We start from the raw sequence: 15,971 nt of genomic DNA, 5'->3' as shown, positions 1-15,971 counted from the left end.
CTGTGCTTCTCTCATTTTCTATCAGCATTAATTATTTAGCAAAAGACTTAATTTAGCTTATTCTCTGTGCTCCTGAAGTTTTTATTTTATGATCTGTATGATAAAACTCTCAAGGTGGAAGCATGTTTAGTCTTTGTAGCTACAGTTTAGCTTTCTGGTGTTGGGCTGGCTCCATGTTGCAATTTCATCTCTATTTCACACTCTGGCTCTCGTTCCTTCTAAGACTTCTCAAAGGGGCCAAACTTCTTTTTCCTTAAACAAAATAAAAAGCTGGTTGAAGAGCCACACTCACAATAACATTAACAAAATGCTATTTGTTTTGCAGGATAATCCTTCAAAAACATCTGCAACTCTCCGAGGCAATTTCTATATCACTGGAGACAGGGGGTATATGGATGAAGATGGGTATTTCTGGTTTGTCGCAAGATCAGATGATGTCATATTATCCTCTGGGTAATAGTCTCTTCCATCTGTGCATATGGCTGTGTTCGCTGACCATCAGCATCTGGAGTAAACCCGCTGCTCACCTTTGTACATTTTTGTGGTGTATTTCAGTTACCGAATTGGACCATTTGAAGTAGAGAGTGCCTTAGCAGAGCACCCTTCAGTTTCAGAGTCAGCTGTTGTCAGTAGCCCAGATTCCATCAGAGGAGAGGTAAAAGAAACCATCATCTTAACTTTAAAATTGTTGGCAACCTAACACATGCTTTAAAAATGTATTTATTCATTTGAAAAGCATAGACAGAAAAAGAGGGAGAGATCGACCTTCCATCCTCTGGAAGATCACTCCCCAGATGGCTGCAAAGGCCCGGGTTGGAATAGGATGAAGCCAGGGGCCTGAAACTCCATTCAGGTCTCCCACATGGGTAGCAGGGGCTAAAGTACTTGGATCATCTGCTGCTGCTTTCCCAGGTGCATTATCAGGGGACTGGATCAGAAGCAGACCAACAGGGCTTGAGCCAGTGTTTCAGTGTGGGTTGCAAGTATCACAAGCAGGTGGCTTAACCTGCAGTGCCACAGCTGCAGTCCCCTAACAAGTTCATTGAGACAATTATTCAAATTCTCTAAATATTTTAGTCAAAAAGACCAATTACAGAATGTGACTGAAAAACATACTGGGAGGCCAGTGCTGTGGCACAGTGGGCTAGGTCTCTGCCTGCAGCACCAGCATCCCCTGTGGGTGCCAGTTCTAGTCCTAGCTGCTCCTCTTCTGATCCAACTCTCTGCTATGGCCTGGGAAAGCAGAAGATGGCCCAAGTACTTGGGTCTCTGCACCCTTGGGAGCAGTCTCTGCACTCTTGGGAGACCCGGAAGAAGCTCTTGGCCCCTGGCTTTGGTTTGGCCCAGATCTGGCTATTGTGGCTATTTGGGAAGCGAAGCAGCAGATGGAAGACCTTTCTCTCTGTCTATCCCACTCTCTCTCTGTAACTCTACCTCTCAAATAAATTAAAAATCTTAAAAAAAAAAAAAAAAACCATACTGGAAACAATTGGAATATTTTCCGAGGAGGGCTGGAACAAAGATGGTGTGATTGCCAACAATCTGTGTTCACACCAGGATGGAAGGGCAGAGGTCAGCTAGATAGGATTAAGTTGTAGGTAGCAGCAAGGTCAGACATAGGAACTGAAGTAGCCATAACCAGGCTGCGGAGGTAGACAGAGCTTTCGGAAGTTCTGAAAGCCCACTCCTGTTGGTTCTGACCATGTGGTAGTTTGGGATTAAAGGTACCATGCAACTTTTTAGGCCTTGTTGGCCAGACAGAGCCTCTTGGGTTTTGCCTGCCCATCTATAGCATGCATTCAGGGTTTGCCTAAAGTGGGCTACAAGTACTCACAAGTATTTCTCCATTCTACATCCCTTTGAATACTGAACCAAGTTTATTGATGTCATCATAAATCTGGAACTTCCTATATTTAAGTTCCTTATGTCAATTATAGGTATAGGGGCTTGAGGCATGGGATATGGGAGAGAGTTAGAAGGTATTCAACTTCAGGGGTTGAACAGTTTCTTGGATTTAAGGCAGGAAGAGAAGATGTGAGTGCTGCAGTAGAGCAAGGGTAGATCTCCCCCAAGAACTGATTTTCCCAACTGATCTTTGATGAAAGAGTACATTCTGTAACTTGATCTCTAAACTGACCAGCAGCTGGCGTTTGACAGTTTGCACAGTTGCTAGGTTGAAAGCCCCTATTACCATTGAAGGGAGTACTTTTTTTTTTTTTTTTAAGATTTATTTATTTCAAAGGCAGATATAGAGAAGGAAAGAGAGAGATGTTCCATGTGCTGGCTTACTCCCCAAATGGCACAAAGGCTGGGGCTGGGCCAGGCCGAAGCCAGGAGTGTCATCTGGGATTCCCACATGGGTGCAGGGGCCCAAGTACTTGGGCCATCTTCTGATGCTTTCTGAAGTGCATTAGCAGGGAGCTGGATGGGAAGTGGAGTAGCTAAGACTCAAACCAGTGCTCATATGGATTGCTGGCACTCCAGGTGGAGGTTTTTTGTTTTGACTTCTATGCCAGAGCACTGGCCCCTGAAAAAAATACTTTGGGGGGGCTGGCACTGTGGCACAGCGGGTTCAAGCCCTGGCCTGAAGTGCCGGCATCCCATATGGACACCTGTTCAAGACCTGGCTGCTCCACTTCTGATCCAGCTCTCTGCCATGGCCTGAAAAAGCAGTAGAAGATGGCCCAAGTCCTTGGGCCCCTGCACCCACGTGGGAGACCCAGAAGAAGCTCCTGGCTCCTGGCTCCAGATGGGCGCAGCTCTAGCCATTGCAGCCAATTGGGGAGTGATGCATCGATGGAAGATCTCTCTCTCTGCCTCTCCTCTGTGTGACTTTGACTTAAAAAAAAAAAAAAAAGGAATAATATGGGCACAAAAGAGCAAGGAACAGAATCAGTGCTTATGGAAGTTTGTGTCTTCATACTATACTCCATCAGAGGGTTTCATCAGTCTCAGCCACTCCCACGTCTTTCCCCTACCATCAGCCATCATCATTTTTGTCCATTCAGGGAGGGGCTTACTAGGAACCGGATGACATCTGAGCATCCAGGACGATGCTTGGCTTGGCAGACACCTGCTACTCCAGAGTATAAGAGAACTAAGGGCTGTAAGTGGGTAAACACATCCACACAGCTCTGAGGTCTTGGCATAGAGCTTGCATTAGTCAGAGTGAGGGGGAAAGCTTGGCTATTTTCCCAACACTAGTGGACTGCACCATTTCCTGACAGAACATGCAGGTAGATGTCTCAAATAAACTGTCCTTGTACAAAATGATGGTGTGCTGCACGTCATAGCAGTTTTCTTTGTGGTGGCAGACCTATTCTGACTTGGTTGGGTCTTTCGTCAGACCAGGTTCTGCCAAGCCTGACTGGGCAGGAAGTTCCAGAATTAACAAGAAACAGGAAATGAAGATTGGAGGACGATATCCCAAATACTGATCATTTTTATCTACCTGCCATATGTAATTTTTTTTTTTTTTTATTTTTTGACAGGCAGAGTGGACAGTGAGAGAGGGACACAGAGAGAAAGGTCTTTCTTTGCCGTTGGTTCACCCTCCAATGGCCGCTGCGGCCAGCGCGCTGCGGCCGGCGCATCGCACTGATCCGATGGCGGGAGCCAGGTGCTTCTCCTGGTCTCCCATGGGGTGCAGGGCTCAAGCACTTGGGCCATTCTCCACTGCACCCCTGGCCACAGCAGAGAGCTGGCCTGGAAGAGGGGCAACCGGGACAATATCCGGCGCCCCGACTGGGACCAGAACCTGGTGTGCCAGTGTGCCGCAAGGCGGAGGATTAGCCTAGTGAGCCACAGCGCCGGCCCGCCATATGTAATCTTGGAACAATACTATTGTGTGCATTTTTAGTAGGTTTTTTATTTGAAAGAGAGAGAGAGAGAGAGACAGACAGACAGACAGGTAGAGAGGTAGAGAGGCAGAGAGAGAATCTTTCATCCATGAGTTCACTCCCTAGATGGCTACAATGGCCAAGGCTGAGAAAGCCTAAGCCAGGAAGGAGCCAAGAGCCAGGAGCTTCATCCAGGTCCTCCACGGGATGGCAGGGACCCAAACACCTGCCTTTCCCAGGCCATTAGCAGGGGGCTGGATTGGAAGCAGAGCAGCTGGGACTTGAACCAGTGCCTATATGGGATGCTGGCATCACAGGCAGCAGCTTTACCCACTATGCCACAACTCTGGCATCTATTGTATGCATTTTCATACTTGTCTTTCTTAAACACTGTTGCAGTTTTCAACTTCAAAATATTCCTAACATTATCAGCTAACCATTACTTCACAAGATTTATTTGGAAGGCAGAGCAATGGAGAGAGAAACTGAGAGAGAAACAGAGAAAGAGAGAGAGAGAGAGAGAGAGAATATCTTCCATCTACTGGTTCAGTACCCAAACAGCTGAATGGTTGCACAGCCAGTTCTGGGCCAGGCCTAAGCTGGGAGCCAGGAACCCTATTCTGGTCTCCCACACAGGGGCAGGGGCCCAAGTATATGGGTCATACTTTACTGCCTTCCCAGGCAGACCAGCAGGAAGCTAGATCAGAAATGGAGCAGCTGGAACCCAAACTTGCACACTCAGATATGGGATGCTGGCATTACAGGCATCTACTTAACCCATTGCACCACACAATACTGGCCCTGCCATCTTATTTTTAAGCTGGAAACATGAATCTATCAATTCAATAAGCTTTCACTTCAGGCTGGTGCCTGGCACAGGGGTTAAACTGCTGCCTGCAATGCTGGCATTCCCTATGGGTACTGGTTCAAGTCCTGGCTGCTCCAATTATAATCCATCTTCATGCTAAAGTGTCTGGGAAAGCAGAGGAAGATAGCCCAAATACTTGGGGCCCTGCCACAAAAGTGGGAGACTTAGATGGAGTTTCAGACTCTTGGCTTTGGCCTTCATAAGCCCCAGCCATTGCAGCCACTGAGGGAGTGAACCAGCACATGGAAGATTTCTTTGTCTCCCTTTCGCTCATTAACCCAAGTAAAACATCAAACAAATAAATCTTTAAAAACCTAATCTTTCACTCATCTACGTGCAGGATGCTTAATCATAAAAAAGTCAAGAGGGCTGTCTTGGAATTTTGCTTACAGGGAAGCATCATCCATGGCAATCCTGGGCTGGTAACCTGGATTTGGTGGTACATTCTAGCTGAGTTAGCTAGTCATGCCCCTAGGGGAGACAATGAATGGCAGTGTCCAGGAGAGAACATGACAGGATCCCAAATATACTTCTGAATGAGGCTACAAGTGAGGGAGGACCTATCTTTTTTTTCTTTTTAAGATTTTATTTATTTACTTGAGAGGTAGAGTTACAGTGAGAGGGAGAGACAGAGAAAAAGGTCTTCCATCCATTGGTTCACTCCCCAAATGGCTGCAACGGCTGGATCCGAAGCCAGGAGCCAAGTGCTTCTTCCTGGTCTCCCATGTGCGTGCAGGGTCCCAAGGACTTGGGCCACCTTTTACTGCTTTCCCAGGGAGGGCCTATCTTTCTTCTTCTCCATTAAAAGTCAAAAAACTCTATATTAGATTGCCTAGAACACTCAAAGGATGAACTTTGGGTTTGAGAGAATAAATTGATGAGATTTTTCTTGTGCCAGTTAGATAGCTAAAGCTACTACACTATGTCTACTCTTGTTCCTCAGGATCAGGTAAGTGGGTCAATAGTCAAGCGGCTGTTGGAATCATGAGAACTTTGTATAAAGAATGCATGGTATCAGTGAACTATTCTTTTCAACAAGGATATGGCCAACTCAGTGGGACAGCTGTTTATATGGGCAACACTGATGGTGAAGATCTAGAAGCTAGTCTAAAACAGGTTTTGTTGTTACTCAAGAGGCAGTGTTCAGTGCATTGCCAAGTTTCCAAGACAAAACCTTAAAGAAGGAGTTAAAAGATAAGGTGGTAAGTTAAAGGCAGAAATAACCAAAAGCAGGTTGGAAAGCAGACTTCAAGATGTGGTTAGGAGAGAGGGTTCAAAAGTAGATCATAAAGAAAGCAGGTCCCAGACCCTTTCTTGTACTGGGTACAGACCAGGAGGTATGGGAGTCAATTGGCTGGCTTAAGAGTACAGCGCTGGGATCAAATTCTATTAAACCCTCTGGCCCTTAAAATTCATGCACTTAAAATTCCCAGTTAGAGAAAATAAGAAAACATTCTAAAATTAGAAAACACAATTCATCTTCCTGGTGTTTCAAATATTTATTTTAGGTGGTAAAGGCTTTTATTGTTCTGAACCCTGAATACAAGTCACAGGATCAAGAACAATTGAAAAAGGAGATTCAGGAGCATGTGAAAAAAACTACAGCACCCTACAAATATCCCAGAAAGGTGAGCATCCTGTGATGAGCATTTTCTATGTTTCAGAAACTTTCAGCGATTTATTTTTTCTTCTTAATGAACCTTCTCGGCCGGCGCCGCGGCTCACTAGGCTAATCCTCCAACTAGCGGCGCCGGCACCCCGGGTTCTAGTCCCGGTCGGGGCGCCGGATTCTGTCCCGGTTGCCCCTCTTCCAGGCCAGCCCTCTGCTGTGGCCAGGGAGTGCAGTGGAGGATGGCCCAGGTGCTTGGGCCCTGCACCCCATGGGAGACCAGGAAAAGCACCTGGCTCCTGGCTCCTGCCATCGGATCGGCGCGGTGCGCCGGCCACAGCGCGCCGGCCGCGGCGGCCATTGGAGGGTGAACCAACGGCAAAGGAAGACCTTTCTGTCTGTCTCTCTCTCTCACTGTCCACTCTGCCTGTCAAAAAAAATTAAAAAAAAAAAAAAAAAAAACAAGCTATGCCAAATGTTGCAAGCTAATAATATATGGATAACAACCATAATCTTTGAAATCAAAATGAAAACTCATACCTTCATGTATCTAGTCATCTGGTTCACTGGACCTGCAGTGAATACTATCAAGAAAATTTTTCTAGACAATACCCATTTCTCTTTTAGCTTGACATCAAAAACTCAACCTAATGGGTACCCTCAACTTTCACCCAGAATTCATTTTTAAAAAAATGCTATATAATTGGCTTTATCTAATGGGGAAATCTGGGATAATTTTCTTCCCCTTGATACCAACAGATAGAATTTATTCAAGAGCTGCCAAAGACTATCAGTGGGAAGATAAAAAGAAATGAACTGAGGAAGAAGGAATGGAAAACAATGTAAAATCACTCCATTAATATGCTGTTATCCAAACATGGTATTTATAAATCTGCAGAGGCCACAGAACTATGGAGAGGTGATAAAAAATGTGGTAATAGGCTGATAAGTTGATTTAAAATATCTTGTGGTTATGAAATTAAAGGCTGAATTTTGAAATAAAACATTCAGTAAATTATTCTCCATGAGTGTCAATGTCTCTATAATTTGATAATATAAAGTGTTTCATCAAATGCTGAGAAAATTTTAAATGTATAGTATAGAATCAGCTTCTGAACCAAACATTTCAAACTTTAGCTGAATAATTCTTTCTAAATATTGATATATAAAATTAGAACCAACTGCAAGCCTTGAAATAAAACTAAACAACTCACAAAACTTTCCAGAAAAATAAAAATAATATCAAAGAGTTTAGTAATTCTTTAAGTTCAAGTTTCTTCCTGAAAGTAAGTTAGGGATTTTTATTAGTCACCTTTTTATTCAAAGAGTTTAAAATTTGTTTCAAGGTCCAACTACAAAAGGCAGATGTCATATACTATTGTTGCTTTTTCTATTTAACTTGATAAATACAGTTTACAAAATATTTCATTTGTGGTTCTTCAGCAAACAATAATATATGATATATAAATAGGATAAGACAACAGAATATTCAGGTTTGGGAATTTAATGAACAATTAGGATTCATACAGGAATAAACAGAATACAAATGTTAGACAATTGGTGAATGAAAGTGGAAGGTCATAAATTTATCTTTTCTCTTTCAGTTTGTATGTATGTATGATAGTTCAAGTGTAGTATACAGAGCTTAGACATGTCCTTAAATCTTTCTTGCACTAAGTCAGATTAAATAGAAACAGAGCTTGGATATGAAGTTAAGCCTATCAATTCCTCATTGAAGGTCTGAGTCTCAAAGTATTTTTAATAGAAAAGCTCGAATTCCTGTCAGGAACATGGTTTGTTTCTGGAGAACTAAAAACGAGCTGCCCTGTGAAATGAGACTGAACCATGCTGCTGGCTTTTTCCTTCTGAAGAGTTTGTTCCCATTTGAAATAATCACAACATTTTCTGTTTTCATGATATTTCCCAATAGGGCAACAATAGAAGACTTTTCCATGGTTTGGTCCATTATTAGAAACAACAAGTCTCTTAGATCTTCGGCCACACTTGCATAAGGGAGGTGTCATTTTCCCACTCTTCCAAGGCTCCTGTGGGTTAACTGTAGAAGTTAATACAGCGGGGAGAACTTTCTGGGAAGAATTCCCTACTGGGGAGCAATCAGATGAAGTAGGCTTTTCTTCATGAATAGTAAAGGTCTGTTTTTTTGCTGGTGGGAAAGTTGGGGGACTAGATGGATTCCTTTTAGTACCACCTAGGAGAAGAGGAGGTTTTCTCAAAACTGAAGGATGAGATGTACTGGCATTAATAGTGTTGAAGCTACTTGATTTGTATTCAGGTAACTTAAAGGCAGAAACATTTGAACCTAGATCTTTGGTTTCTTTTACATTATAAATAGTAGTATGAGGACTCTGATACACAATAGACTTGGAGGTCTCAAACCTTTGAGGAGTTTTCTCTATGCCTTCCAAATTTTCATAGCTTAGCATTTCTGGTTCTTCTAAAACCACTGATCTTTCTCCAGAACTAAATGAGGTACCTGAGACACTAATGGGAGCTGTACAATCTATATTTTGATCAGGCTGAGATGCTGGCAGTAAAATTACATCCTCCCAATCAGTCAACATAGGTAAACAGTCAGGAACAGAACTCATTTCCACGTCACAACCATGATTAACAGATGGAATGGTGGTAGAAACAAGTACTAATTCTGAACTAGTTGTTAAAGACTTAGATTTGGTATTAAATGCAAGATGGTCATTTTGTCTTTGCTTCTGTATATGGATAGGTGAATTCAAGGTGGGAGACTGCAACTGTCCCAGAGAAGTAGAGGGTTTGGCACTACAAAGAGATAAGCAACTTTGGATGTTGTGAAAGCCCGCTTTTAAGTCATTCTTTGGTTGGAAATGATGCTGCTGTAACTTCCTAGGAGAATTCACACACACTGACCTCATTTGAATTTTTTCCTGAGAATTTATAGAATTTTTAGGCTCCCCATCATATATGATGGGACTCTGGATGTTACTGTGGCAGGCAGGCGTTTCTTCAACTTGATTTATGTTCAAATTTCTGGTCAGAATGTTGGGATTCTTCTTAGTGGGAACCTACGATTCCACAGACAAATCCAACAGCTTTAGAAACTGTGTATTTACAATTTCTTCAGTATACATTAGGTGTGACAAAAAAGAAAAAGTCACTAATTGATAAATGACTACACAAATGAAATCTACATTTTAATGAATCTATGACTGCTTCTGGAGTTAGAGATGACCAAATGAAGAGGTAAGACGCCACTAACCTTGTTCAAGGATCTTGTGATTTTCATTAGGCAACCATCCCTGATCATTTTCCAAGCAAGAAGGGCAGTATTCCGAGAATCATCCAACCCTGAATCAAACACTGAATTTAGTAGTAATAATATATAAAAAAAAAAAAAAACCAGCAAAAAAAACCCCACCACTTAAAAAGAAATTGGGTTAAATTGTTAGTTTTATGATCCTCTGCTAATATTGGTCACAATGCTGTGGCAGCGTTACCAATAAAAGATCTCTTTTATGTTCAGAGAAGGATGTGAAAATTTGTTAGTTCCCCAAAGTGTGATCAATAACCTGTAGGGACCATAATTTGTGAGTAATCTAATAGTGTTATTCAACTTTTTCACTAGTCCACTAAATTATCTGAGCATTTATTTAATTTCCACTTTATTTGGCTGATTCTTTTTAGCAAACAGAAAGCCAACAGATGACAGTCTTTATAAAATTTATGAAAGGGATAATTTCAAAGTCTTGAATTATATAGATCAAGAACTTTTTCTGTGTTGATGGATATTCCTGATGAATGAAACTGTCAAAAATGAGAATTATATGAAAAATTTTATAAACTTCAAATAACTTACATAATAAAATTATTTTAAGTTTATACTTACCAGAATGTTCTCTTCCTGAGAATTCTATTCCCACTTCCTGCAAGGCACCACTTAGTCCTTTTGGTTTTCTCCTATAAAAAAGCTAACCAAACAAAAGAAGTCAGAGCTTAAAAAAAGTGGTTAGTACTTAAAAGGCTATGCATTAACCACTTATCATAATTTTTTTTGTTTTGTTTTGTTTTTGAAAGATATATTTATTTATTTGAAAGAGTTACATAGAGAAAGAAGGAGAGGCATAAAGAGAGAGAGGTCTTCCATCCACTGGTTCATCCCCCAACTGGCTGCAACAGCCAGAGCTGCGCCGATCTAAAGTCAGGAGTCAGGAGCTTCTTCTGGGTCTCCCACAAGGGTGCAGGAGCCCAAGAACCTGGGGTATCTTCTACTGCTTTCCCAGGCCATAGCAGAGAGCTGGATGGGAAGTGGAGCAGCCGGGACCTAAACCGGTGCCCAGATGGGATGCTGGCACTGCAGGCTGAGGCTTTACCCACTACACCACAGCACCGACCCCTATCATAACTTTTAGTTCTACTAGATTGGAAATGTTTTTTCTTTTTGTTGTTTTCCAATACTTTCAGAAATATATTTATGAGACCATCTCAAAAAAAAAAGTATCTTCTTATTTTAAAATATATCTTATTTCATTTATTTAGGGGCCAGTGCTGTGGCATAATAGGTTAAGCCTTTGCCTGCAGCGCTGGCATCCCATATGGGATGCCAGTTATACAAAAGACAGAGAGACCAATTTCCCATCTGCTGGTTTACTCCCCAAATGCTCATAATAGCTGGGGCTGGGCCAGGCCAAAGCCAAGAGCCAGGAATTCAATCCAAGTCTCCCACATGGGTGGTAGCAACCCAAATATTTGAGCCAGCAGGGTGCTGCCTTTCAGGGTGCACATTAGCTGGAAGCTAGAGTCAGAAGTGGAGCTGAGACTTGAATTCAGGCACTCTGATATGGGATGCAGGCATCCCAAGGAGTGTCTTAACTGCTGTGCCAAATGCCCAACCCAAGAAAATATCTTATTTGTAGAAACTCATATCCCTATGTAGGATAAAATGTAACCATTTTTCAACAGAAGGAAAGTAAACATGCAACTATGTTTGACCTTTACCTTGTAAGTTGCTCTGAGATCAATCCAAGAATTTAAAAACACAGGTTTTAACAGTTGTTTTCTCTTACACTCATACTCCAAGCAAACTCCCAAGTCCCAGTCTGTTTTAAATACATCAAAATAGAACACAGTCAATATTAACATTTTTTATGCTATCACCATTTGCAAATAAAAGCTAGAAGATGATTTAAAATAGATCAGCAAAACTTAACTTCTTTGCTAATAACTAATAATTATACACTTTATTTATTTAAGATTTATTTGAAAAGCAGAGTTACAGAGAGGCAGAGGCAGAGAGAGAGGTCTTCCATCTGCTGATTCACTCCCCAGATGGCCACAAAGGCTGGAGCTGTGCCTATCAGAAGCCAGGAGCCAGCCGGCGCCGCGGCTCACTAGGCTAATCCTCCGCCTAGCGGCGCCGGCACACCGGGTTCTAGTCCTGGTTGCCCCTCTTCCAGGCCAGCTCTCTGCTGTGGCCAGGGAGTGCAGTGGAGGATGGCCCAGGTGCTTGGGCCCTGCACCCCATGGGAGACCAGGAAAAGCACCTGGCTCCTGGCTCCTGCCATCGGATCAGCGGCCGCGGCGGCCATTGGAAGGTGAACCAACGGCAAAGGAAGACCTTTCTCTCTGTCTGTCTCTCTCTCTCACTGTCCACTCTGCCTGTCAAAAAAAAAAAAAAAAAAAAAAAAGAAGCCAGGAGCCAAGAGTTTCTTCTGGGTCTCCCACACGGGTGCAGGGGCCCAAGGACTTGGGCCATCTTTCACTGCTTTTCCAGGCCACAGCAGAGAGCTGGATCAGAAGTAGAGCAGCAGGAACTCAAACCAGCGCCCATTTGGGATGCTGGCACTGCAGGCAGTGGCTTCATCTGCTATGCCACAGCACAGGCCCCTAATTATACACTTTATATAACTATAACAAATTAGTTTGGTGACTAAGTTTCAAAATCACTTCTTAAACACTCAATAAAACACTATTTCAGAACAGTAAAGTGTTAAATTACAAGCCATGTATGTCTTATGCTCTAAGAAAATATTAATATCATTTAGAAACCAAATATTATATAGCAACTTGAAACCAAACATGGCTATTAGTGTTATGGTAATAATAGTCAATGGCACTGCATTGCTATTAATGAGTATTGATGGCAATGCTATATCATAATTGTACAAAAGACCTAATTTAGGGGGCCGGAGCTGTGATGTAGCGGGTTAAGCCACTGCCTGCAGTGCCAGCATCCCATATGGGTGCTGGTTTGAGTTCCTGCTGCTCTACTTCTGATCCAGCTCTCTGCTATGGCCTGGGAAAGCAGTAAGAGATAGCTCAAGACCTTGGGCCCTTGTACCCATGTGGGAGACCCAGAAGAAGCTCATGACTCCTGGCTTTGGATCAGCACAGCTCCGGCCATTGTGGCCAGTTGGGGAGTGAAGCAGTGGATGGAAGACCTCTCTCTCTCTCTCTGCCTCTGCCTCTCTGCAACTCTGCCTTTCAAATACATACAATAAATTTTAAAAACAAAACAAAACAAAACCAAAAACACCCCAAAAGACCTCATTTAAGTGGCCAATTTTTTCTTGAAGTCTACGTTAGTAAGTGTCAAAGCATAAAAGCAAAGGAGGTAAGCTGCATCAGGATTCTTTTTATTCAAAGCTACAGAGAATATCATGAGAAAAGGTTTTACTAAATCTTTTGCCTGGATTCAGAACAGAAAGGAACATCTACAATGATTCTTAAAGCTAAAGCTAAAAACTTTAAGGTGTTCCAGAATGATAACTTTAAAAATATGAATGATTTTACTTTCTTGGTTAACAATTGCTAGGCATGTAAATTTTTTTCTGTCCTAGGAAGTTAACATTCTAGGTCACAAATATAAAATTGGAAATAAAGATTACATAGTGGTAATACTACACATTTATGACTGGTAAGCATAACTTATTTTTTACCTGACCAAGTAACAAATGTACATGGTTGTACTTCTGAAGAAGAAGGCTCTGAAACTCCAGTACTAAAAACAATTTTCTTCTGTTGCTGGATCTTATGAATCCATTTACAGAATTGAGACAAGCAAATCTTCAGAGGCACTCCTTCATCAACTTGAGCCTGTAGAGTCACAAAATCTGAATTCAGTTAAATTCCACAACTACTGAGCATGTATTGTAAGACAGAGCTCATCAGCGGACATAACAAAGAAGAGGTTCTAAATGGGCAAGAGTTTATTTTGTGAAGAGATGTAAAAACACGTGGGAAAAAATAACACAGTGGGTAGAACTCACAAAGGACTTGAACTGGTACTCTGATAGGGGATGCTAGTGTTGCAAGTGGTGGCTTCATTCACTGTGCCATAACACCAGCTCCTCAACAAAACAAATTAGATATTCATTTTCATGAAACTACTCATTCCAGTTTGTAAAGATTCCAGGGGAACCTTTATTCCTTTATTTCTTTTAACACTGAATAAATCTGATGCCAAATAGTACGTAGCTTTTCTTTTTGAAACTGACTTGTGAATTTTAAAATTTGTATCATACCTGCTTTATGCCTGTCAGTTCCATGCAAAATTCAGAAAGAATTGGATGTTCCTGAGGTTGAACATATGTATGGAACTCAGATTCAATTTCTCCAGTTGAAGTATTCAACAATACTGCTGGAAATTCAACTAAATGAAAGAAACATCAATTGACATTTAAATATATAATTTTTAAAATTAATGCTTGAATATATTAAGCAGATTTATATAATAGTATTATTAAACAGTTTCAGTAAAACCATATTAAAATAACAAAAGTAGTGTGATGCCAAAAAATCAAAATACTCAAGTTATGAACACTTAAAATACATATTTCCACTATTAAATACGAAGAGCACTGAAATGTATTTTTTGTACAAGTATTTTTTTCAGTTTCTATTAAGCTAAAGTTTTGTATGTAATCCTATAACAATTACTTTATACTCATGAATGACACACTAAGTATGTTATCTGAGATTTAGTTCTTTTTTAGACAAGAATGAGGTCTTTTGCCAGGAATTGTTCTATGTTTGGGGAATATCCCAGTCCAGGAAACCACACAGTCTCCAGTCCTCATGCAATTTACATTTCAATAGGGGAATAATAAGGTTGATCATCACCCTTGCTGGTTATTGAGGCTAAATACTTAATTCATCTCCAAAAGATTTTTATTGTCTGCTATGTGCTGAACACTGACCTAAATTTCATACTAAACTACACTCATAGACTATTTCCTTAAATTGTTGGCTGGTTTATAGTTATAGACTGTAAAGGGACTCATCTGGACCAGCTTTGGCCAATGGCAGTGCAGACTTACTTATTTCCTGGTTATGGTGGTGCTTTCCATCATTCCAGCATGTCGACTCAAAATCAATGACAATTAAGTACTGAAACAACTGCTCTGTAAAAGATTAAGGGGTTCTTAATGCTTTACCAGTATTCAAAGTGCAAGGCTACAAAATGCAAAGAAACTCGGCACACTACTTACTGACTTTGCCTCTTCCTAGATTTCCACTTGCTGATGCAATTGACTTTCTCCTAATTAATCCAAGCTGCCTAAAAATGTAAAACAACCTTATGTGATTAATGAACTCATCCACGCTCACACTGATTATTTATATAGGCTCCCACATTAATGATACAGGGCATGTGGCGAAACCCCCATTATTGTGTTGTGAGGGGAAATTGAACTAGAGTTGAGGAGCAAAAGACCTGGGGTCATGCCTGCCATTCCCTTTTGATTTTAGGAGACGTCTTATCTGCATGGGCCTCAAAGCGTGTATTTTCAAACTTATTTTATCTGCCCCCTTTTATAGTAATAAGAGGAACTCAAATGTAAAGGTAAAGATGCATTGAAAGGCTTAAATTATTTTAGCTTTTTTTCCCAGTCATTGCTACGTACACAGAACAGTTCTGAACAGGTAAACATAACATAGGGCTCTTCTAGGACCTTTAAAAAAAAAATCTGGGTAAAGAAACAAGACGTCCTTGAAATCAGTGACACAGTTTATGATAAAGGACTCCCAAAGCCTGCATGGCAAAGTCCAAGAAAGAACTAAGGGGGCTGGCACTGTAGTGTATGGGGGCTGGCACTGTAGTGTATGGACTCTGGCTCGAGTCCCAGCTGCTCCACTTCCAATCCATCTCCATGCTACGGCCTGGAAAAGCCATGGCCCAAGTCCTTGGGCCGCTGCACCCACATGGAAGCCTGGGGAAGACACTCCTGCCTTCAGATCAGCCTAGCTCTGTCCTTGAGGCCATTTGGGGAGTGAACCAGCAGATGGAAGACCTAACTGGCTCTCTGGCTCTGCCTCTCTGTAACTCTGCCTTTCAAATAAATAAATCTTAAAAAAAAAAAAAAAAAAAAAAAAAAAAAAAAAAAGAGCTGCGGCTTTAAGTGCGGGTGAGACAAACTACTTTAACAAGCATGCCATTTTTAACCAGGCAGACACCTGTTGTTGGCAGCTTTTGTTATGAGCTATGAGGGAAATGCTGGGATTTGGGAATAATTAGCATTTACTGACAGTTAAACATTTTCTTAGCTGTCAGTACATAGCAGGTACTAAACTAAGATTAATGATGTCTTTAGTACGTTAATGATGTCTGTTTAGTACATAGCAGGTACTAAACTAAGATTAATGATGTCTTTAATCCTTAACTGTT

The 15,971-nt window shown here is 41.5% G+C and overlaps 2 protein-coding genes across 10 annotated transcripts in view; one reads left to right on the top strand and one right to left on the bottom strand.

Annotated features, from left to right (window-relative positions):
• Positions 1-7,334, top strand: part of ACSM3 (acyl-CoA synthetase medium chain family member 3) — a 39,359-nt gene extending 32,025 nt beyond the window's left edge. Inside the window, exons 11-14 of the mRNA XM_002711809.6 lie at positions 326-453; positions 556-655; positions 6,216-6,335; positions 7,076-7,334. Of these exons, the coding sequence (XP_002711855.1) occupies positions 326-453; positions 556-655; positions 6,216-6,335; positions 7,076-7,162 (435 nt within the window). The 3' untranslated portion in view covers positions 7,163-7,334. The remainder of the gene's footprint in view (positions 1-325; positions 454-555; positions 656-6,215; positions 6,336-7,075) is intronic.
• ERI2 (ERI1 exoribonuclease family member 2) overlaps positions 1-15,971 on the bottom strand; it is a 38,626-nt gene that overhangs the window by 21,956 nt on the left and 699 nt on the right. For 4 of the 9 annotated variants that reach the window (XR_016226155.1, XM_089321580.1, XM_089321582.1 and 1 more), the window contains exons 2-8: positions 14,797-14,864; positions 14,626-14,709; positions 13,831-13,958; positions 13,246-13,402; positions 11,306-11,406; positions 10,197-10,278; positions 9,570-9,658 (exon numbers count right to left, since the gene is read on the bottom strand). Coding sequence is in view for 8 of the 9 variants with exons in the window: in XM_089321580.1 (XP_089177706.1) it covers positions 9,570-9,658; positions 10,197-10,278; positions 11,306-11,406; positions 13,246-13,402; positions 13,831-13,958; positions 14,626-14,709; positions 14,797-14,864 (709 nt within the window). In the remaining variant the exon portion in view is untranslated. Of the gene's footprint in view, positions 1-51; positions 253-7,804; positions 9,376-9,569; positions 9,659-10,196; positions 10,279-11,305; positions 11,407-13,245; positions 13,403-13,830; positions 13,959-14,625; positions 14,710-14,796; positions 14,865-15,971 lie in introns of those variants that run through there. The other 5 variants (XM_008257830.5, XM_002711810.6, XM_089321578.1 and 2 more) reach the window with 4 other exon arrangements.

Source organism: Oryctolagus cuniculus, chromosome 19 (assembly GCF_051225735.1).
Source record: "Oryctolagus cuniculus isolate XC-2025 breed Fujian yellow rabbit chromosome 19, ASM5122573v1, whole genome shotgun sequence".
Lineage (NCBI taxonomy): Eukaryota > Metazoa > Chordata > Mammalia > Lagomorpha > Leporidae > Oryctolagus > Oryctolagus cuniculus.
This window is presented reverse-complemented; position numbering and strand designations above follow the sequence as displayed.